This window comes from Alexandromys fortis, unplaced genomic scaffold (assembly GCF_014885135.2).
Source record: "Alexandromys fortis isolate MF-2015 unplaced genomic scaffold, M_Fortis_MF-2015_v1.1 scaffold_0, whole genome shotgun sequence".
NCBI classification, from domain to species: domain Eukaryota; kingdom Metazoa; phylum Chordata; class Mammalia; order Rodentia; family Cricetidae; genus Alexandromys; species Alexandromys fortis.
In genome coordinates, this window is record NW_026067949.1 from 11,414,011 (window position 1) to 11,438,859 (window position 24,849).

The following is a 24,849-nucleotide window of genomic DNA, read 5'->3' on the forward strand; positions in this document are numbered from 1 at the left end:
TCTCTCTCTCTCTCTCTCTCTCTCTCTCTCTCTCTCTCTCTCTCTCTCACACACACACACACACACACACACACACACACACACACACACACATTCTAACTACTACTATCTAAAGTTAAGGATGAGGACCGGGCTCAAGTTGGCAGAGTACTTGCCTTGCAAGCAGGAGACCCTACATTCAATCTCAAGCCCTGCCAAAGAAAATGAGTGAGCAATAAAAAAAATCAGTGTGCTTAATTAAACACAAAGATTCCTACTTTACAAACTACAAAGGGCTAGGAACTGGAGTGGCTCTCATGATGAAGAGCAGCCAGCCTCAACCCTGGTAACTACCATCTTCATTAACAAGACCCACAACCGAGGAAGTATGTGCTAGTGACCCCTGGCCATGCAACCTGCATCCTGTGGCTTGCTATTTATTAGCAAGGGTGGATGCCAAAAGACACAGCCCTGTGGGGCAGAACTCCTAAGCCATATTTTTCCAGTGGTCAGCATAATGGCAGGGAGAAAATAGGGTGATAAACCAGATGTTCCCTAGATAAGCCAGATGTTATCAAGCCAAGAAGTCTAAAATAGCGTTTACCTAAGGTGCATAAATGAACACACACACACACACACATACACACACACACACACACACACACACACACACACACACACACACGCATACACAGGCTCAACCCCAGTTGGTCTCTCTGCATGATAAGCTGATAATCGCAGTTGCAGATGCAACAGCACACAGGCTGGATCCCATCGTTGGTTTCTGATTTGTGAATCTCCAAGACGAACATCTAACTGATTTATGCTCAGAATTTGAAATTTTGTGGTAGACTACAAATGCAAAGATAAGTACAACATAAATTTTTAAAATACTCCATAAGTCTCCGTGAGCTTCAACATTCCTCAATGTTCTTGTGTTACAGCCAATTATCTCCCCACTTAAATGGCTATTATTTTCTTACTTGAAGTCTATGCTCTCTGAAAGTGTCATTACAAAGTGTGGCAAAAAATCTGGTTGTGGGTAATAAATTTAATTTAAATGGCAAACATTTATTGATTGCAAATTGGGAATCCTAGAGATCTTTAAAAAGTGATTATTGTAAATGAATTCACTCTCTCCACACAACAAAGGAGAATTTATTCTCTTGATGATTAAATGAGTATAATTTTTTTCTTGCATACTTTGTTTTGTTAAAATTCTAAGAGGTTGACCATTCATAGAATAGTCTTCCTGGTCACTGTCACAGCCAGAGACAGGAACTCATTGCTATGGAAGGATTCAAAATGTCTACCCAAAAGACAAGAGAGTAAAATCAGACATCATGTAAATTTGTTGGTTAAGGCAAAAATGGTCTGCTTGAGACAACAGGGAGATGGAGTACTCTTTATAAAATGATTTCCAATTCTAATGAAGTACTTCAGTTTGCAAGAGTGAGCAGTCACGTGGTCAGGAGAGGTTCGCATGAAGACCCGATTCCCTTTGGAATGTGTTCAAGTCAACATTACTTGTCGCCTCCTTCTATATATAACTCACATTGTCAGGGCCAATGGAATTTTTCTGCAAGGTTGAGTCTTTTCCTGGATGTTATCCCTCTAACCCCGTCCCTCCCTTGCCCTAGCATTGCACACAGGCACTCTAGATTCTGCCTACTTCCTTGTTGCCTCTGCCAGCATGATTCTCTTTGATACCACCTCCGTCACACTGGTCTACAATGGGACATTAGTTTCTATCATGCAAACTTGTGAATACTTCCCAATGCAACATGGGCTCCCATAATAGTGCAGCTATTCTGCATCTAAACTTACACCACAGCTTCCCATGAGTCTCTATGCTATTTTGAATGAACCAAACTCTTTGCCTCCCTGCTCCCTAAACCCTACTCCTTAAAAACCTTTCTCTCACTCTCGCACTAGCCTTGATGAATCTACTCTGCTGTTTTCTTCCTTAGAAATACATACAGACACAGCACACACACAAACACACACACACACGTAAACATTGTAAGTATTACAGCTCTGAGGGAAAAGGTAGCCTAGAGGTTGGAATTCAAGGAACACCACAAAAATCACACCATATAACAAACCTCATACAAGAGATTTATTGGGAAAAACACAGGATGTGGTTGCCTCTGCTCCAGTGAGAAGCAACAAAGAACTGAGTGGCAGGCAAGCTTCTACGGGGTTTCTTAGGGGCAGAGTTTTCCAGGGTTGAGATGGGCAAATATTCAAGTACTGAGCTTGGAGCAAGTTCAGGGATTGATAGGATTTTTAAGTCCTAGAATTAAGCTCAGGCTTCTTTTCCTTACATACATGGTCATGCAATGTTTGCTAGTTGCACACACACACACACACACACACACACACACACACACACATATATGTGTATATATATATATATATGCATGACTATATATGCTAGATAATCTTATTATACACATATGCATATACATGGTTATATAATCCTGCATTATTTTTCATTTGTTAATATATAAAAGTATACATACATTTGCACACACACACACACATATATACCTGTAGCCTTGTATTGTTGACTAATTGTTTTATATTTCCACATTTGATCACCCAAATTAGATTTAAATTTCCTTAGAAAATAAAGAGAGATTCTTTTTTAGTTCTATAGGTATTGACTTTCTCCTCTCTTTTAAGCTGGGAGACCTTCAGTGACGATAACCAGCAGGTCCTTTTGTAATGCTAAGGGTCTGCTGAATTTACCAATATAGGTTTATTTTAAGTTTTTGATATGTACATAATATATACATGTTATTGAAGATGTTAGCATATAAATAGAAAACCACAAGAAGAATTATTAAAGTCCTCCATGCTCCTATCAGGATGCTAAGTATTGTGAGAGCTTCCATCACACACGTCCTTGGCAGCAGACAGGAGATCACCTTCCACACAGACAATAAGGAGCCACCACTCACACTTCACCTACACTAGTTCAGAACCTCGAACCTCACTGTAAGTTGCAGTCAGTACCAAGCCTGAGTGCTGGCTGCAGCTACTGGGTGTTCTCCATTAGCATAGGCTGCAAGCAATGACCTCCAGACACTGCATTCCCACATACCAGTGTTCTAAGGAACCCTAGGTAGCTGCATTCAGACGAAGCAGATGAATGAATGAAAGGCATCTATTCACCCGTATCATGGAGGCATTAAGTCAGGTATTAAAATGAAGCACAGACAAGGTGGCTCACAGTGACCCAGAAAGGCCCGGGCGCTAATTAAATGAACCCCATACCAACCATCTTTATACAACGCTGTGCTGTAAAGGCACGCCTTTATTCTCCACCACACAATGTACAAAGGCAACCAGGGAAGGAAGCCACGTTGCAATATTCTAAAACATAAATCTTGCTCCCAGTCTGTTCCGAGACAGCATCCTGTTTTCCTTACCCACGGATCAGGTACTGGAGGCTGTCTTTATCGGCTCCATGCCCTGTTTCCCAAAGTGGCCTCTTGGATGATACCGGGTCTCCAGCAGTTACACATCCAAGTAGGGGTGTTGCAAACACGAGTTAATTTGTGGCCAGCGAATGACTCAACCAATGAGTTGTCATAGCTGTCGTCACAGGTAGAATCTATTCTTTCATAAATTGCTAGTGTGTAGAAATATGCATGTTTGCATAAGGTATTTGTGCAGTGTGTGTGTGTGTGTGTGTGTGTGTGTGTGTGTGTGTGTGTATGCAGGTGCCTATGCCCATTTACATGGAGACCAGAAGTTGATATCAGGTGTTACCCTAACCAATCTCCACCTTAGTGTTGGCACAAGATCTCCCACCGAACCTAGAGCTGACCAGCTGACGAGCCTGACGGGCTAGCAGGCTCCTGGGAGCTCTTGTCTCTGCCTCCCAAACACTGCCACAGGCAGGTACTCCCTTGCTTGCCTTCTGACACGGGTGTTGAGGATCCAGATTCAGGTTCGCATGCTTCTGCAGCAAGCACTTCATCCCCTGAGCCCTCCCCCAGCCTTTCAACACCATGCTTTCACTGGAATTCCTTCTTCTGTGTTAGTGATGTTGAGGAAAATCTAAAGACCTGCACGTATGGTATGCTAGAGACTGGAAGGAAGTGGATACTCCACACTCCCAGCACTCAGCCTCCCGCCATGACTCTGCTGCACCCTCATCTCAGCCTAAACCTCACGTTCTGCTTTGATTACGATGGAGAACTCTGCTGCTAGTTTTTGGCCATGTCATCAGGGTGCGACTTGAGTGGGTGGGTGGGTGGGAGGGATGTTTAACTCCTGAAGAGCTTAGTGTATCCTGTGAGGCAGAGGTACATAATAATGCTTACAGATCGGCCCAGGAAGAGCCGTGGCTGTTTGGCTTGCTCAAGGCCAAGGCCTCCTCAAATGTGATGAGGCAGGGCTCCGAGGATCAGGAGAAGGGGAGGAAAGTCCACGGGAGTTGGTAGCCCTGGGAAACAGCTCTTGTGAAAAGCTCCTTTGGCAAAGGGCCACGAGGCTACAGTCCAGGCCAAGGGAACTCTGTCCCTGAATATGGAACAACTCAATTGTAGAATTTCACGAATGTTCACTTTTGATCCCGCCATGGGAGGGATGTGTGGGAGTTAAACACAGAAGGACAAAGACAGAAGGCATCGGCACACGTGGTGACAGCGCTCGTGACCCTGCGGCTGATGGTGACAGGGTTGCCACATAAGACAAAGAAGAAGGGATCCTGTGACATCAGAGAGGACTGCAACGAGCCTTTGTCAAAAGCCACTTGTATCCTCTGTCACTAAGAGAATACCTAGCACATGAGCCCTGAGGCCCGGAGAGCTCTGTAATTTTCCCTAGAGTCTTATTCTTCATATATCCAACACTGCACTACATTTCATTTCAGAAATCAGACCAAATCATGTTTACATTTCATAAAGGGGACTTTTAGTGATTCAAGTAACAATAACAACAACAACAACAATAATGATAATACAACCAAGGCCTCCCAAGCTCGGCACCAATCTCTCTCTTTTGCAATCGGCTGTTCTACACATTGTAGGGTATTTGGTGTCATTCCTGGTCTCCACCTACTAAATACCAGTGGTAGCACCTTGCTACCTACTCTTCGCAATCAAACACACTTCCAGACACTGTCAGATGTCCCCTGGAGGTACAAAATTGCCTTTAGCTTAGAACCACTGGTTTAAAGTGACCTAATGAGAGATTAAATTAAATGAACCCTGTATTTTGGAGCATTGCGAACAAATCTATCCATGTAGGAAGTTATATAGGGAAACAAAAAGAGTGTTGTAGCATAGATTAAGCATCTATATATAGACAACTGACTGACTGCCGAGCCAAAACTCCTGAAGCTAGAAATGAGAAGTTCGAGCGCAGATTCCACAACATGAAATATGGGGACAGAAGGTCATGGGGAAAGTTCTGAAATCAGCCTCCCTAGGAGGTAATGATTACCACATTGCCTACCCCCACCTCCCAGTTATCCCCAAACCACCATCTACAAAATGTGTGGCATTCACCCAGTGTGGAACAGCCATAGCTGGTCACGAGACAAGACGTCTATAGAGACGGACGTGTTTTAAAAGAACAGTTAATTTTAATGCTGCATGCCATCGAATGGGCCTGCAGCCTGACAGGTGTGCTGGCTGAGGGACGCTCCGTTCACCAGTTCTAACCAGCCACGTCCTTATGTGAACTTTCCAAGACCGAGCTGAGAAGCCTGGGAAAGTACAAACAACCACAGTTTCAGTGTTTCCTCCTCCTTGCTCACTCCCTGGCCCTAAGTTCCCCACCTGAAGCTTTCTCTTAAGACCCACATAACGTCCCAGGCATGTAAGAGAGACGTGGCGATCCATAGAACTGACAGGCACCTCAGCTTCACCAGTCACCCAGTGCCTCCACACAGGCCAACACAAAAGGGAAACATTCTGTTCTATTTTTAAGTATATTGAGCAAAGAAGCAGCTTGATACATCATCGCAAAGGATGGCTGTCACCCAAGAATCACTGTCTCCCTATTTTTGTCAATGATATAGACTTTGAAATCAGATAAATTTAGAAATTCAATGTTAGGTTCCTATTTGTCAGCGGGGCGATTTTGGTGAAATGACTTAACTTTCTTTGAAACTCGGTGCCTGCATGTGTAAAATAAGAATATATACATATATGTGGAAACATATGGAATAATATAGGAAAAGAAAAGGTTGTTTTGAAGGATGTCTGTGTGTGAGTGAGTGTGTGTGTGTGTGTGTGTGTGTCTGTGTCTGTGTCTGTGTGTGAGTGATGGCATACAGAAAGCAGGAATGTTCCAAAATGGTAGCCATCATTGTGGCTAATTGTTGCTCATTGACATTACCATTTTCATCATGCACACATTCAACAATCACTTATTCGTTCAGCATCACCTATGCACTCGGTGGTAGAAAACTGAATTATTATAAAAAAAAATGTGCTCTCTTGAAGAATGGAGATTCTAATTGGATAAATGGGAAGACAGCCAATAATATACTGACCAGTGGCTAACAGGAGTCTTGTGTGCAGCCTGGCACAGAGGGACTCCAAAACATTTAAACGGTGGTGATACTGATGCCGATTTTGATGTCACAAATGAGTTGATTTGGCAATTTGCACCCAATTCACTCGTCACAGTACTCCCTGAATGCTTATCACTATAAGAAACGATTTATTTTCAAGTCAATGAGTCCCAATCTTGTGAGAGTGAACCTCGTTTCTCTGAGTAACACTTTAATAGGAGTAGATTAACATTCTTTATTATAGGGTAGGCTCATAATAGGCGTCTAGAGTCTGGGAGGTAATTCTCACTACTGAAAGGTAAATGAATTTTGACTAATTTATAAGTACATAGTAGATTTTTTTTGAGTTTAGAAATTTTCCATCATGCGAGAAAATTAGGGGTATGAAGCAATAATATAATAGCAATAATCAAAACTGTTCACCTACAAGGTAAAACAAACGGAGATAGACATTAACCCCTTCGTGAAAAAGAAATGCCTTCTTCTCTACCCATTCCTGTTATGCAATATTTGCTGTGAGGTCCCTTTCCGTGGGAACAGAAGGGAGTCAACAACTTCACACCTTTCTCGGCCTTGTCCCTAAAGCTTTCACAACCCCTTGTATTTCAACACAGTCTAACCCACTTCGTTCTCAGTCCTTAGTGCCTTAATTCTACTACAAAGCACCATTTTCCAAACATTGTCTTTCCATAACATAGAAACCCTCTAGCTGTGATGATAAATTTCCTACTAGCAACCATGTAAAGCCACATCCAGGTCCAGGCCTGGCACCACATCAGTTCAGCACAGGCCAAGGTCAATGAGAAATTATGTTCTCGAGTGGAGACGCTTACCTCAAATATATTCGCGGGCTCATTGTTGTACTGGTTGGATATGATTTCTGATTGGTCGCTGCACCACTTCAGTCCACCCAGAAAGCTGTCTGTGTCCAAGTCATTCACATCGAGTTCAGAGAGGTCAAGTTCAGGAAGATCTGGGCAAAGAGGCTGGTCCTCACCAACCAGAGCAGCACACTGGGGGAGGCAGCAAAGAGAAGACGATGGTTACTAACAGCAGGCGTTCGCTACACAGCAAAGGCACGTGATAGGAATTAAGTCCAGTTAATTCAGCCACAGCGCCAAGCTGGCATCTGGTCTTTAATCACCAAGGGAAACACCTTCCATTCTTTACTCTCTTAGCTCACCAGGAGTATTTCCCCCATCCAAATTCTAACCCCAGACCCAAACTAATTACCATGTTTGCATGAAGGCTTCCTTGAGTCTTCCAGTTAGAAACCAACAGGATGTATTCCTACCTCCAGGATAGCTATAGTCAGGGGGTTTCAAACCTCCTTATAGTTAGCTATGCACATGATTTTATTCTGTCCTTATCAGAGGACTGGTTTGAGAGAAGTATTCAAGTGGCCTTGTACCTTGGGATCACCATCAAATGTAATGAATATTCCTATGAACAACTGTTCACTGAGATAACAGAACTCAAGAATTAGACTAGGAAAACTTCCTCTGTGCCCACTCCCTTGAAGTATTATAATCCATACCATTCATTTAGCAACTAATGATGCAAGTCCTCTGACTCATCTATGCCTCTCTTGAATTGTTATTTAAATCATTTACTCTCACTTGACTTTTTATGAGTTCCCTGACTTCATCCTTAACAGGTCAAATGCAAGTTCCTTGACTTAAAGAACAAAATGCATGTGATTTTTTGATGTGACCTTTATAGCCTTCAATGGGAATACTTTGCAAGGTGTGTGTGTGGGGGGGGGGGCAGGGGATTGGGATCACCTGTCATCTAAAAGAGAAAAATGAAAGTACTGTAATATGGTACTATATTTTGTATTTCATGGTATTATACTTTCAGTTTTATTTTAGTATGTCAAAAATACAGTTGTGGTGAATTTAAAATGATTGAATTTGTATTGAGACATAAAAAGATTATAGTACATTGAAAATTTTAAATGCTTTTCAGGAAGGCTATTTTTGTAACCTTTTTCGGGGTTTAGAAAGTCATACTCCTGACCTATTGCCTTCTGAGGAAATCAGAACCCCTTACCAATTAAATGGTCTCCTATATTTTATTGGCTAATTAGTTGTTGAACCAAGCCTGGGTGCTCTAAAGAGTGACGAAAATGCTTACTATGGGGATCTAATGACAGCAGAGTCACCACAACCTCATCTTCTCACTAGCCATCTGCCTGAATCCAAGCCCTCACAGGCAGAGATAAAGAAGGCCCCGTGCCTTTATTTTCCAAGGTCGCAGAGTGATTCAGAGGTTCCCATCCAGGCAGCAGGGGAACATAAGGCTGATGAACTTCTCTGACATTTAGGTTTTGAATCAAATGAGTTTTGTTCAGATTTGATTTGGGGGATACCCCTGTCATTGCTGGCAGGCTGTATGGCACAGGTCAAGTGCAGCAGCACCATCTGAAGCCTGATGCTGGGGAACCAACACGGGGTAACAGGATCAGCAGGGGAGGAGAGGGAGGACAGAGGATGCAGATCACTGCAGTTTCTAAAGAAGACTACCAGGCCCCAAAAGACCCCAAAGACAGGCACATGGCCACACCAAGAAAAAAAAAATGCTGCCAAAAAAAAAAAAAAAAAAAGACAAACAAACGAACAAAAAGTCTTCATTCTCATCTTATTGGGCTTTTCTTTCTACTATCTGAGTCAGCCCAAATCTACAGGTCAGAAAACCTGGCTAGGTTTGTAAGCAGAAGCCAGTCTGAAAGGAGCAAATATTGTCTCGGAACAGTATTAGTGTTCTGTTATGGCTGTAACATGCCCGAGACTCTATTCTTACCCATACTATGTATCCTCAGATCACAACCCCCTTTCCTTAACTCTTCCTCAACACCATCAGTGCAGAGACAAGGGGAAAACTTTGTCAGTAGTGTAGAAAACCACACAGGATGTCATGGGTGGAGGATCCCTTTAAAATACTGAAGCACCCCAACCAGAGAGCATCCAGATGAAAACTGAGGCAAAAGACAGCCTGATCCACCTACAGCTGCTACTCCCAAGTCAGAGCACACGGAAAGCCTGTTTGGGAATGGTGAATTGTCACACTGACTTGCTGGGAGGCAGCTTCTTGCCATCTCTCTTTAACTGCTCTCTCTAAGCAAAACTAGTCTAAAGACCGTTTAACTTCCAAGAATATATGTGTGTATGTGTGTATAAATATATGCAGATATAGCTTCTGACAACTATTGAACAGATAAAAATCAGTTTGCTGTTTTAGTATTCTCTTTTCTTGGGTTCCCCCCTCCCCTGTCCCTCCTTCCCTCTACTTCTCTCATACTGTTCATGCTTCTTCTTACATTATGGCTCAAAAGAGTATTTGTGCTTTGCCAATGTTGACATCCTGATCAAATCAAGGCTTCTGAATGTGGCCTTGTCCCACTAATCTAAAACACATCCGTCGAAGCCATTGCTCCTGATACTAATTCATATCTGGACTTGGACAATGCCAGGCTTAGCAGGCTGAGGCCAGGAACTGCCCTTCTCCGACGTACAGCCATTGATGGCGCCCCTATACGGTCTGTAACAGGTGTGCCTTGCGAGATCCCACACATAGTCTCCTGCCACTCCGCCACTGTGGCAGCGATTTCACAACTGTAGCCTTCGTTTTACAGTAAGATTTAAGAGGCTGAAGCAGTCACTCACCGCAAAAGGCTAATTATGGTATGTTATTTCACCCCAACAGACTTTTCCCTTAGCTAAGGAACAGACAATAAATTAGCTTAACTGCGTGGATGATAATGATTCATTATAATTAAGTATAATTCTCCATTAACCTTTCAGAGGTTTTGGTGCCATTGGTGGTAAATTTTAAAGAGAGAGAGTGGACTCTGCGGCATTAATTATATTAATAAAAAAAATCTTACCTTCTGATAAAAAACATGAGTTGAGACAGGAGGAGGGATTGAGAGAGAGGCAGTAAAGAACACAGTCTTAGGGAAGTGTGTCATGTGAACAGTCTCTAGCCATCTTAGTAACCTATTGTACATCACCCCCACTAAGCTGCCAAACACCAGGGACTCTGGGTAGCTCTGGTGATTTGGGCTTTTATTAACCAATGCACTGTCCTGTCATTATGTGCAGAAGGGCATAATAGGTTTTTAAGATAACAGCAAACATTAATGATTCAAAAAATGAAAGCTGCCCACGCTACCTGCTGCTTGTAATATTTCGACAGGCAAGGGTGATTACCAGAGCCTCGGCACAGGTTTCTAGCAGCTGGCTGTCTACTGTGTGACTGCCCAGTCAAAGCTGACCCAAGACTCAATCTAAGGCTAGCAGCTGAGCCCGAATTCCCTCCTCCGTAAGGAAAACAAACAAACAAACTTAAAGCGGTAGTTGTAAATGACTAAGGAGCTTATTCGCAAACAACTGCAGGAATTCTGACCATGGAGGCAAAGCTCCTACGTTCCCTTTAGATCAGCTCCTCAGTCTCTGAGCAGCATCAGGAACACACAAGCCGCAGAAATGAAAGTGGATCGAGGAGACCCACAGTGCCAGCCAGACAACCACCCACACGGGATACTCTGGCTACTCCAGCAATTAGGACTTTGAAGCCATTTAGAACTCAGACTCCCGATAGCCACAGGACACATGAATTATCCATATCAATTCCGCCTTACCAAGAAATCACAACAAGATAAGAATAATTATAACCCGCAAATCCGATCTGCCAAAGCCAGGAGACGGCAAACGGAGCCAACATCTGCAAACCCAGCAAAGAGTTAAGAACCCAGGACACGCCTGGCTAGATAGGAAAAATGCATTCGCAGGCGGCCTCGCCAAATCATTTTCACTTTAGATGTGTATCGCTGCACCACACGGACATCTTATTTAATCAAATCACGTGTGGCACTTGACCCTCCCCCTTACCCTACGTGCCCCCGCTACCGGGAGGAAGCACCATTGTTAGTTAGCAGCTCCGATCCTCCGCGCAATTCAATTCGGGTCCATCTCACCAGAGTCCACAAAAGTTTCACTTGTTTTCCAACTTGCCCAAACTTTCCGAGAACATTCCATTGTACTGAATGCAAACACGCCGAGGTCCGAGGTCCCCAGCTAGACTCCGGAGATTCCGAGGAAGCTGCTTGTGTTTTTTCCTCCCCTGTATGAATTGTAGCCAGCAGAGACTGTGGAATTGATGTATTGCGGTCTATTTTTACACAAGCAGTGAGTAGCTCCACACACACGGTCTGCATAAACTCCATTCTCTCCCAGCTTCAGGCAGCTCTCCGTGGTACAGAAAAATTTAACCATTCGGTTTCTCGCCAGTGAAGCAAACAGAAAGCCTTACTCTCTCAAGGCTGGGATTTTTTTTTTAACTCGCTAGCCAACCTTTTCAGCCACACACAAGTGTTTTAAAGGAAACAGCACCGTCGTTTTGTGTTCTGTGGGAAAAGCCATCTAGCTCAGCCCCAGCAGGATTATTTGGGATCTTGTAAGTTCTCTGCTTAATAAACAGAGAGAGGAGGACGGAAAATAAAATTCCCGATGAGAGTCAAAACGGACTCTCTTTGAACACATCCCTTCCAATGTTTATCTTCATTTTCTTATAAATAGAAATGGCATTTCCCCAAGCAGGCCACTCAACACTGGAAAGACTTCAGCTCCTGATTCATATCAATATCTTAGAGCATAAATATTGCATATGAGTAGAAACAGAGCCAAAGGCACATGGAGAGAGTTTCTAACTGCTACAGATACTGATGACAGCAGCTACGCTTTGATTTGCTCAAGGCATCTCCGAGCCACCTTAAAATAGCAAACTTATTGGAGTTAAGATAAGATCGAGATTCCCCCTGCAAAAGCTCCCGCCGGGCTGCTTTCTAAGTCCCCCTCCTTTACCCTAGCCCATCCCCCTCCAGGAATCATTGCATCTGAGGGAAGCTCCGGTCCTGCAATGCCCAGCCCCAGCTCACCTCTATGTCACTCCATACAGAGTCTTGGCTGCACATGTCCCAAGCCATCCAGCTCCTGAGAGACGCCAGTCAAGCTTTTTCAACTCTAATCCACTCTAAACACACAGCACACACTCATGCAGGCAACCAGCCCCTTACTGAGAGTGAACTGAAGGCACCTGTCTTACTACAGTCCCCAGTCACATGACAAAGCTATTAAAAAGTAGGCTGGGCTGTCACTCACCCAGCCTCCCTTCTCCTGTGCAGCTTGCTGCTCAAACTCCTGACGTCACTCCAAGGCAGCCCTCTGCCTCAGTGAAGTAACGCTTAGAGGAAAGAAAAAAAAATAGAAGAAAGGAAGGAAACACTTGGCCTTTGAGAGGTTTCAAGCATCACACTGTGACTAAAGCCAGCTTTGAATGCCACCAACTCTAAAACGGAGCCCTGGTCATATAACTAAAATCTCTTTCAATCTTTTTTTTTAATTTATTTTACATCCAAAATTAGCAAGTAGCAAAGATTCCCTGTTACATGACAGAGTGACTACACTCTTGCTTAAACCGTGTTTTCTTTAAGGACTGCTTTCCAAGTGGACCCAGACTCAGCTTGAAACTAAAGCAAGAGTCTCACATGATACATTTTTATGAGATTTTTTTTTCCCTGTTGGGGGAGTGTTTAAAAGCAGCGAATCAGCTTCTTTTTTTCTTTTCTTTTTCTTTTTCTTTTTTTTTTTTCTTGTTTGGTCAACAACATAGCCCCATTTGTTTAGGTTTAAACAAACTCCTCCACCCAAAATCAGCTGTCTCCTTGGCAGTAGACAATGCAGGATCCAAAACTGTTACTGCAGTTTACTGCTCCGTATAAGGAGAGCAAGCCACAAAACCCTTTCCTCTTAGGTTATCTCCTGATTCTTTCCATTGCTCTCACCACAGGATCCCAGAAAACAAATGTTAGCAAATACAGTTGCTGTTGCCATGCCTAAGACAGCTTAGCCCCTCGGCTGCCTTACTTTTTTTTTTTCTTTTTCCCCCTTACATGTAGCATTTTCTTCCTCTCTGCCTCAGGGTGCCTTTTTGAATAAACATTGGATTCCAACCCTAGTGCCCTGGGTTGTGCAGTTTGCTTTTGAAATCAAGAATGTCCAGGGAATGAAGGGGAAACACTGACAGGCTAGCAGCAGAGAAACTCCAGGCTGGAGCCTTGCTTACTAGTACTGTTTGGCCATACTTGAGACAATGTGGACTAATGGAGGTGCAACTGTTTCTATTAGACATTGCATACTGAATACATAACAAACTCCCAGCGCTGGACACAGAGGAAAAGCTCTCCATAACACAAGGGGGTTCAGACTTAACCCTTCCAGCAACAGCAAGAAATCCACAGGGTATCTTTGAAAACAGATAGGTTTTCACAATACCTCAAACCTTTCAGCCTTTCAAAAAAGCAGCTCATTTCTTTTGCTTGACAGTAATGTAAAAAAAAAAATCCTCCCCTTGTATCTAAATATAATTTATAAAACACCATTCATTTAAATTTCTATTCCACTGAGGTTAATTTACTGTGTGCTTTATTGTCTGTCCCCTTAGATGAAAAATAGTGGTGACTTCTCTCAGTTTCTATAGTCAGCTGCTCCAACGGTGAAGTGAAAGAAAGAAATAAAAACCAAGAGAGGCCCACCAGCCTGCTGCTTCCTTCAGACCCTGTGTAAGGGGGTCTGTCTGCTCTGATGTCCACAGCAAGTTGCTGGTGAATTTCTAAATAGCGTGACGAAATAGGCATGTTGTCATCAGTGAATAGAACACGATGGCCAACAGCTTTGACGTCTTAAATTAGGTGAACACATTCACTGCTATAACTGTCCCCTTCCAGACAGCAGGGAAGTATTAGAGATTAAATTTTTTAATTCAAAAAAAAAAGAAAAGAAAACCAGGAAAGACAACATTGGGGAACACTCCCTCCATGCGATCCGTAGCCTTACCCTGCACTCCCACAAAGAAACACCAATTTTCTTCCCAATTAGATTTTTACTTAATGTAAAACTTCAGTAATCTATTAAAATTCAGGACAAAGGTCATTGGCTCTACCCTCCACACAGTCAACTGTGAAATAATATTGGCCACTTGGCTACAAGGAGTCAATGGTTATTAATTATTATCAAGCCACCCTGACATCCGGATGGGAATCGACGTGTTGGTTTCTATTCTTTCATTTGTTAGGCACTCACCAGACTTTTGGAAAATCCCATTCACACCTCTTAGAGACGTTCTTTGCACTAGATCACTCTGTGTTTACTGTTTTGATATTTTAACCTGCTCACACTGAACTACGGCAGTTTTCTTGTTTGGGCCACCTATTTCTACTTTGAAAAGAAAATTATCAGATCAGCAGACCTATGAAGCTGAAGGTATGCTCAGAGCAGCTGTTCTATCCTCTCCCTTCACAATGGGGCTATGTGAGGATAAAGAAGTTCCACGGCTGATAAACAAAGACATGCTGCTCTCCTGCCCTTATGTTTCTTCTGATACATAAGTCAACTTCAAACAGTTTGTAGGACAAGTTTCTAGTCTTCTACTAGTTTCTCAGGCTTCAGAATTACACCTTTAATGAGAAGGATATTTTAGAAGTCTTATCATTTGGTTAATTAACTCTTTAGATTAAATGTCTTCTTTTTGTCCAGCTCTTTTGCTTTCTTTAAGAGAATTTAAATTTTTAGCTGCTCACCAACCTTGGGTTTTCCTGGCTCCTTGGGCAGTTTCTATATTTAATTCTCTCTCTGTCTTGACTACTGTTGCTCTCTCTGTAGCCTGCCTCTTGCTCCCTCCACAACTTTGCCTTTAAGATTTCTGAATGTTTGCTTTTAATCAACAAACATCTATGGAAACCTTACTATGTGTACAAGCCACATACTACAAGGACTGTCAAAAAAAAAGCATACAACACAAACACAAAAACATAGGAGAGCTTACAATCTGGGGAGAAACTAAGCAATAAGAAGGGAGAACAGTTTTCTATATGAAAACAGATTCGCCTTGTTCAAAATCCTTTTCTATCTTTAAAACATGCTGTGCTCAGGGACAAGGACCTAATGCTGGCTATCACAAGTCATAACCAAACCAAACCACGTTTAGGCAAAACAAAGAACAGAGGTTTTATTAACACTTGGTGGCCGCCCATAGTGTTGTGTATCTACACAGAGTAGATCCTAGCCCCATGGAATCCCTTCCTTCACTAGTTCTGTTAACATCGGTTTTCCATGAGCCAACCATTGCTGGAGGCTGGAAAACCTAGCCTTAAAGTTGATAATGTGTGTAAGGAGGGAAACGGGGAATCAAGGAAAATGGCGAAAGAAAATATATTTGATGTGTTTGTTTTCGTCCCCACTTCTACCCCCAAGTATAGGCTTTTTGTGTTCTTCATACTATTTCTAAAACGTAAAGACAATCATACAAACCAAAATATTCAAATGCAAACACCACAGACAGTAACAGGACCATGAATTTCATTGTCGGTGCTGTCCTGTGAACAGAGAAGGAATCTCCAAAGCAAAGGCTAACAGCATAATTTTCTCTGTCCCCTTACTCTTAAAGCTTGCAGCAATGTACACACAAGTAAACTGGAGGCCAGATTCTTTAAAGAAGAAAGGTAGAGAGGGAAAACCGTAGGCAGCCAAGCTCACAGGAGTGAGACAGCACAATCATGACATCCTATAGGACATGCCAATCAATGCATCCCTCAGAAGGCTCCCTCCAAAGAAGCTATGTGCCAATAAGCCACAAAAGGCAGACAGATCTTAAATAGTCATTCTCAGAAGAATTATATCTATCCCCAAATCAAAGAACTTGCAAAGATCCTGTGAGACAACCCCTGGAAAGACATATGTATATTCCCAGGGCTTCAACTTGCTTGGAGCATTCTTCCAGAATGAACAGGGGTCTGCCCAAAATCACTAACATTTGTAGAGTTAATCATTGCTAAAAGGCATTCAATTGTTTGTTTTTAATTCCTAGAGGGCCCTTGATCCTGACACCCACACACACACACCCTCCACATCACTTTCTGAGCACAGACTTCAGGACTCAAGTTTGAAGCTCAGACTGTAACAAGGTGCCAGGATTGCAAGCAGGCTAGAACGTAACAGAGGTCTCTATTCTGCAAACACTCTCAGACTCAATCTGATTTTATAGGACCTGAGATGGTGGTGGCCAAGGGAGCAAGGATCGTTCAGCAAAACAAGTGTGCGAGAATAGAGTGGGTGGACAGTGTTAAATGCCTGGTAACATTTGTGTTTTTCTTCTTTTAATAAACAAGATTTGATTGACACGTTGAACAACACAGCTCTCATTCCCAGTAAAACCTTCCGCAGAGCCCCGTGGAATGGAGCCAGCCTCAATTTTAACTTAGACCTCAAAATGTGCTTTTGGCGTTTTTTATAAAACAACCAAAAATAACATGAAAAGTAATCTGAGCTATAGTCAGGACTAATCTAAGCATAAAGCAAGAATTGTGCTTCCTAGGAGCACAAATAAGAGATAATAGAGCACTGACTAAAATCTGGTATTGTCTGCTATTTAAATTGGATATGTTTGTGAAGCTACAGTTATTTTCATTTATCTTAATTTTTTAGGTTAATTCATCTATAGTGTTCAGAGTGATTATATAGATAAGAAATGCTTAACAGGATTATTTGAAAGTATTATTTTCTGGAATCAAAATTAAGGCACATTGCATATTTTTAAATGTGGAAATGTATTAAAATTTAAAGTGCTATGGTACCCCAAAGTATGATATTTAATTCAGAAAAAAAATGATGTTTTATCCTACTACCCATATTTAGTGAGGAATAGGAAAATTTAGGCATAAAAATCGTTTAAATGTAGAAAGAAAAAATAATCAAACTGCATTCCTGGTAGTTAGATCTGGAGTTGAATCTTAAGCGTATCAGCTTCACCATTCTTGGTTTTGTGGGAGAGAACTGTACTTTACAAACAGCCAGAGGGGGGGGGAGAAGAAGAAGAAGAAGAAGAAGAAGAAGAAGAAGAAGAAGAAGAAGAAGAAGAAGAAGAAGAAGAAGAAGAAGAAGAAGAAGAAGAAGAAGAGAGTATTATTTTTCTTTTTCTTTTAGAGGTCACATCAGACAGCCTTGGAATATTTGGTGTGTGTTTGGTTTTGACCACATTTTTTCTCTGTACCTTGACATTTGTGTTTTACTCTAGCAAGCTAAAAAGTGTATCTTTAAAGACTGGAGGCAAGGCCAGGCAATGGTGGCACACGCCTTTAACCCCAGCACTCGGGAGGCAGAGGCAGGCAGATCTCTGTAAGTTCGTGACCAGCCTGGTCTACAGAGCTAGTTCCAGGACAGGCTCCAAAGCCACAGAGAAACCCTGTCTCGAAAAAACAAAACAAAACAAAACAACAACAAAAAAAAAGATTGGAGGCAAATAAATGTATTATCACCCTAACTAGCAATTATCTTGAAAGCCTAAGCTAAACTTTGTGCACTATATAAAATCTTACTTGGTATTAGCAATGCGAACTTGGGAATTTTAAAGAAAGTTCCGTAGCAAAGAATGGCAGATCTAGAAAAGACCATCACTTTTTACAACTATATCCAAAAACATAGATATCACTTACACATGATAAGGTTACAAAGGAATACTTTTTTAGGAAGGCAAATAGGTAACATGTGTCAAGAATATGCTAAATGGATAGCCCCCTTAATCCAGAAATTTGAATTCTACAGCTATCCAAAGAAATAATAGAGGAGCGCATACAAAGATTTTCAGTGTGAAAATAAATGATATCGCATCATGCTGTTGAAAACTTGAATGCAATTTAAATGCCCAACCTTGGGTATTCTAATTAAAAATTTATGAAGCAGTGTTTATACACATGGTACTAATGCTACCATGACAATCCTACAAAATGCATTTAGTAGCATAATGAGAAATTATTTCAAATTTATTGAAATTTTTATTATATTTGAAATAATAATAACCATAAAATTGTACCTAAAAATCTACACACATGTGTAAACATGCTGGCAGAAAGAAAGAGGGTGGTAGAGAATAGTCCACAGTGTCGAGGACACTGTAAGCATGTTTTAATTTTCCTTAGTGTGTGTCCATAGTTTCCAAATTTTCTTAAACCCGCATCACTTATATATTCAGAATAGGACTAACCATTTTTTTTAAAAAAAAAATAGAGATAAAGAATTTAGGCTACAGCTTCGTAACAAACATGAGACAGAAGAAGTAGAAAGAGTCCCTGACATTCAGAGTCATCCTCCAAAGACACCTCATCTATTTAAGAAGAAGCCAGCCTCCTCTCCACCCAGGCTGGCACTGAGTGGAGTCCCACTCAGTCACTTAGAACCTTCGAAAGCGAGTTTCAGAGGCCAGAGGGAGACCAAGTTCACCTCAGATACCACTCCCATCTTTTTGTTTTGGGATGAAGACAATTTGTTTTGTTTTCTTACTGAACATTTTATCAAATTAGGCACTTCCTCTTATAAAATTGTAATTATCCTTGAGAGGGTTAAAACTTCAACCTCTTACATAAGGCATCTGTTTGTTAGTCCTGGTTTTCCTTCCATCTTGGCATACAGGTCAGGAGCATAAATCAAGAGAGGAAAAGAAAGAGTGGTGTCTTCAAGCATTATCCGACTTACAAAGTATGAATATTTGTTAGGAGCAGAGTCTATTGACTGGGGAATGGGGTTAGGTCCAGTTAGAGTCTATTGACTGGGGAGTAGTGTTGGGGTACAGTTAGAGACTTGACTAGGGAGTGGGGTTCTTGTACAGTTAGAAGCTATTGACTGGGGAGTGGTGTTGGAGTCCAGTTAGAGTCGTTGACTAGGGAGTGAATTTTGGTTACAGTTGGAGTCTATAGACTAGAAAATAGGGTTGGGGTAAGTTAGAATTTATAGATTAGGGAGTAGGGTTGGGGTATAGTTAAGGAAGAGTTAACCAACCCCTACTCCTGAAGAGGTTTCTATTAATGACACCTGGAATTGCCTTGATGGGGAAAACACAGCTTCCATTTCAAACTAGTGACTTGCAAAACAACCAGTCCTCAGATGTGGAGCTGCCTACATAAAGAATCACGTGATGCTGCCCCTTTATTGAGATATCACTGGGGACCCATCCACCTTTCTTTCCCTGGAGAAGAATCCACAGGAATGCAAACTTCACCACGTTTGAATTAAACCTAATGTTCCCATAGTTTCCTAGGTCTTTCATGGAAATTCCTCTTCCTACATGTTGCCAGTGATTAGTTTGACAATAAGGAATATAAGAAAAGGAAGAGCAAGATGAAAACCAAACCTGGAAAAGTCCAGGTGGTGCCTGGAGATTCAAGTCCATCTGATGAATAAGATCACTCAACGTGGAAGGAAAAGGAGAAATGAAATGTGACTTAGCCCTCCTTGGCTGTGTCGCTAGGCCACAATCAGACTAAGGGTAGGTAGTTCATTCACCTATGTTAGGCCTCAGACAGTCCCTTTATCAATCAAAAGACATGAATTCATTTATGTCTAAGATCACTCCCTGCCATATCTAAAATGCCATGGTGTGAACACCATGACAGATATATAAGCAGATCAAGAAGACCTTTGCACAAAGTGAACCCAAACATCTTAAGTCACTGACTCTGGGGTCAGAGGTAATAAGCAAGTTCCACACCAGTTTGTGGAAGAGAGCGCAGCTTCATTCCTTTTCTTGTTATGAGTGTTTAATTACTACCTGTTCTAGGAAAAGGACTCAGGAGAACTGATGCCTATCACACTCTAAATCACATGACAGTAAGTCACATGTACAACAGAGTCACTGTTTGAACAGCCAGTCTCCAAACCACACAGCTGGTATAGCAGTGGCTGTTTGCTTACATCTGCACAGAGATAGAATATAATGTACCAACATGTGATTTGGTTTTGAAAAGATAATAAAGCAATGTCACCGAGAGAAGACTGAAAAAGAAACTGAATCCTAAGGTTAAGACTTTGGAAAAAGAAAAGGGCTTTGAGGCATTTAAGTAACCTTCTTGTCTCTTAATATCATAGTCATGCTTCTTAAATAAAAAATCTTTTTGTATTGAATAAAAGAAATATTCCACATATTTTTTTTGGGGGGGGGATCAGGTAAGATTGTCATACAGTGCAAAGGAAGAAAAAAGGTCATATGCCTATATATTAGCATGACATTATGAGAATATCTATTAAATTGGGGCTATAGTGCAGGAGGGATAGGATCCTGGGAATTAGAGCTTTCTTGTTCAATTTTTCTTTGTGCATTCAATTTTTTTTTTTTTTTAGCGACTGGTATGCTATTTACCCTTCCGTATCTACCATCATCCCCCATCTTAGAGGCTCCCTTCGGGTTGAATGAATAGCCACAAGCAAAATTTGGCTAAGGAGGGATAGTGACAGGAGACTGGGAAGAGCACAGGTGCATGACAAACCTCAGCCAGGGCAATGCCTCAGTACAGCACCACCTAGCTCCACACAAGGGCACATCCTAGATTGACATCTCTAACTTTATATTTTCCTGCAACCAGCAGAAAGAAGAGTAAGACACCTAACTTAAGGGAACTTGAGTTCAGTGTCTGTGAGCAGACTGTGAAATGGGCCGACTCCCCACGTTGAACAAGCTGAACCCTATGTCTTTCCGTAAAGACTTTAGGCTGTGCTTTGTAGAAGTAGTTAACCAGAATGGATTGCTTCTTCACCTCCTTTCACAACGAAGGTCTCTACTCCCAAGATGGAACTTTCTGTTCTGCACATTGGTCGGTTTGCTTCCACGGGGAGCACCTAAAAATAGGCCGTACCTAACTTTTCCCACAGCACCAAGGAGAAAGTCCAACTCGGATCTCCAATGTGGGTATTTTCAGCCTGTGTGTCCTTTGTCTCTTCTATCCTATTCCCTAGGGCCACAGCATATGTAAAAGCTTTGGGCAGAGGAGTTTGCTGGGATGTGTCATGTACTGAAGCCTCCTGAGAACCATATCTCAACCGTGTTATTTTACTTTTAAGGCTAATAAATCCCCTCAAAACTTTTTCAATGATAATTAATGGCAAATAAACACATGTCTTCTACTTTGAATAGAATGATTACCAAGGCTCAAAGAGTTAAAAATGAAAATGAGTAAACTCTACATTGCCAAAAGTACACAAACGCCATGAACATACTGCGAAGCAAAAGCAGTCACACCCAACATACAAAACTACAATACCCATGATTCCATTTCAGTAATCATCAAAATGGATGACTCTAATCCCTGCAGCTGGAGGGCAGGATTGACTGCACTTGCTGGCAACAAGGCCACAGTGGGGGAACTATTCATGGTCTCCTTTTTGCTGTCAGTTCTAGTTACATGGGTGTGATCCATCAGGGGAAATGAATTTATCTCAACCCTTTAATGAGGGTTAACTTTCTTGAATGACATTATAGTTCAGCAAAAGGAGCAAACACACTGAGAAGGAAGAGCAAGAAATATTTCTGAACCACAATGTTTAAACATTTACTTTTTGTTAATTAAAAAAATTCAAATTTCATCTTCGCTTCTTAGGTCATTACACCACTCAGAGAAAATAGGAGTGAGACAGGTATCAAGAAACTGGAACTAAAGAGCCTGTGTCTAGGATTTGTCTGATTGAACTTGGAGAAACAACTTAACTTTCTTTTGCTTGTGGATGGGACTAAGTGTTATATGTATGTACTTCTTAAGTAACAAAAAGAAGATTTTTTTTCCAAATCAAATATTTTAGTACATTTATCTTTGGTTCAAAATTTATTTTTGAAACAAAGCGTGTCATTTGACTAGGTTTGAAAATGTGAACTGCTTCTCTAGAAAAATGGCCCTGAGAAGCACACTGTGGAATCTGTGAGCTCTCAAGTGAGCTACCAGCATCACCTGGAAAAATGACAATGAAGATATCTATTTGATACAGTCTGCACTAGGGTAAATGAGGTGTCTATTTGTCCTGTGACTAGCATATAAAAGTAGTCAATAATTATACCTGCTACTCACATACAGATACTTAAAAATCAATCTAATATCAAGCAAATGCTGAGTTTGAATTTTGTCTGGTTTCCTCATCTAAATGAAAGAAAGAAAGAAAGAAAGAAAGAAAGAAAGAAAGAAAGAAAGAAAGAAAGAAAGAAAGAATAAGGAAGGGAGGGAGGGAGGGAAGAAGAGAGGCAGAGAGGGAGCTTCAGAAGATAAATTGAATCAAACTATTGTTCACATCCTGTCCTAAGCTGATTTTCTCTGAGTGGCTCAGTAACCACAACTGATAGATATGCCCAGTGCCTGTTGAGTTCTCTGCCCACCTAAAGAAAAAGAAAACAAAACAAAGCAAAAACCGGTCCTTGAATACTTTTTAACAAAAGATAAAAGTACTAAAATATTTGATTTGGAAACCTGACCTGACTGCCTCAGAAAAGACCATTTTGTTTCAAACCAGCAAGCAGGCCACAAAAGTATTTGAGTCCAAAGTCTTTTGAGAACTTCTCTAGTAAGAAACAACCATATGGTGCATGAGAACTGACAGGACCATGAGTTTGCCAGTGTGGGAGCACCAAAAACATTGTGGTGGGCTTTAAACGATGCCACCTGAAACACACACGAAGGCATGAAGGGAAGCAAAGACAGGGCAGAAAAGCAATGCAATGGAAAGTCTCATTTGCCTTAAATAGCCCGCCAACTAGACTGTCTCAGCATTCACAGTGGTGGAGAATCTCTGATCAATCACACAATCACTTCTGAAATTGATGAAGTGACACCAGGACTAGCTTGTTATATGTTGTTTGCCATCTTGTGGGTTTTAAGTTTTCAAAATTGAGATAGTCCGTAAAATGTGCCTATGATTTCCAACTCAGTGTGAGAAATGGAATGTGAAATATCTCATTAATAATTTATAGATTACATGTTGATAAAATATTTTGGATGTACTCTGTTAAATAAAAGATCTTATTAAAATTAAATTTATCTTTTTGAAAGGCAGCTACTAGAAACTTTTAAATTACATATGTGATGTGTATAATATTCCTCTTCAACAGCGCAAACCCTTTATTTAGTCTTCAGGTTATATCAGAGATGAGAAATCAAATCAGTGAATTATTGGGGAATTAAAAGGCACAGCTGAGCAAGGCCACAGCAGCACTGAACAACTCCAGGGGGCTCCACTCCCATCGCAGTTGAGCGAGAGGCATCCCCACCACTGTATTAAATGCGACATAATCTATCCATCCACAAAAATCATTAGGAATCCTCTCTACAATATCCCTGGGGCAAGCCTATAAATCTTTTCAGCACCTTCCACGCCTTTTTCAAAGCACATACATAATAATGAGATGCAAATAGGAAAACTTCGCCCAGTATTCTGAAATTGGGACTGTAGAAACTAGAACGGAACACATTATAAAACTCTGATGGAGGGCAGAAGATGGCCAGACTCACTAAGCACACACAGCGCGGGATATACACAGTGCACCTCGCTCTCCAGAAGACAGCTTTTCACAGGGTATCATTCTCTTCATAAAATATACCCACCTCTCTCTTCCAAGAGGAAAAAAAAAGGCTGTTGTCACCTCTATGATATAGTTTTAGTTTTTGATGCCAACATGATTCAGTAAACAGAGTTATGCTACAGTTTATTATTTCTTATTCAGTACTCAAATTAATCTCTGAATAGCGCTGGCATTAATTCAACTTGATGCCTGTACTTAGTATTTCACAAAGGTGCCTTCATCCAATTCTTCTCAACTAATGAAACCTTAATTCAGGGTAATATATTTATTTCTAGTTGAGTTCATGTTAAGGAGTGTGGTACTTTACAGAAGACTAATTAATATCAATCATATATTATAACACTTTTAATGGTTCAGGGAAAAATGATACACAAGAGAAAAGATTAGATGAAGAGAGGGGTCTTAGTCCATCGTATTTACTCTATTTTTAGAACTTGAGCATTACCCAGCATTATTTCAAACATAAATTTAATTGAAATTGTACATCATAGGAAGGCTGGGAATTAAGAACTCTGGGCCTGCTCCCTAATAAGACATTGATCTGATGCGGCCTGAGAATGTAATTCATACCCTCAGACTATTTTTCCTACCTCTTTTGTATAATAGCTATATAATTTGCAAGTTGGTAAAGATATTCAAATTCGGATTCATGGCACTATTAAAATAATGAACAACTTCACTAATGGCAAGCCTTCTGCAATTGTGGGTCACAATTCTACATTGATGCAACGTTTGAGTAATGACGACGGCATCGTATTTCCTGAGATTGTACATACAGTCAGTGGGAGAGCTGAAGCGTGACATAAATGGTACCCCCCGGAGTCATGCAATGTAGTTGCCCTCACGTCTCTAAGAAGTTGTGTTTAAAAGATCTAATCCTTCCCAGCCTC

General features: G+C 41.3%; 1 protein-coding gene across 1 annotated transcript in view; it reads right to left on the reverse strand.

Moving 5' to 3' along the window:
* Ppargc1a (PPARG coactivator 1 alpha) overlaps positions 1–11,912 on the reverse strand; it is a 94,154-nt gene extending 82,242 nt beyond the window's left edge. Inside the window, exons 1-2 of the mRNA XM_050149625.1 lie at positions 11,496–11,912; positions 7,351–7,530 (exon numbers count right to left, since the gene is read on the reverse strand). Of these exons, the coding sequence (XP_050005582.1) occupies positions 7,351–7,530; positions 11,496–11,744 (429 nt within the window). The 5' untranslated portion in view covers positions 11,745–11,912. The remainder of the gene's footprint in view (positions 1–7,350; positions 7,531–11,495) is intronic.
* Between the last annotated feature and the right edge of the window lie 12,937 nt (positions 11,913–24,849).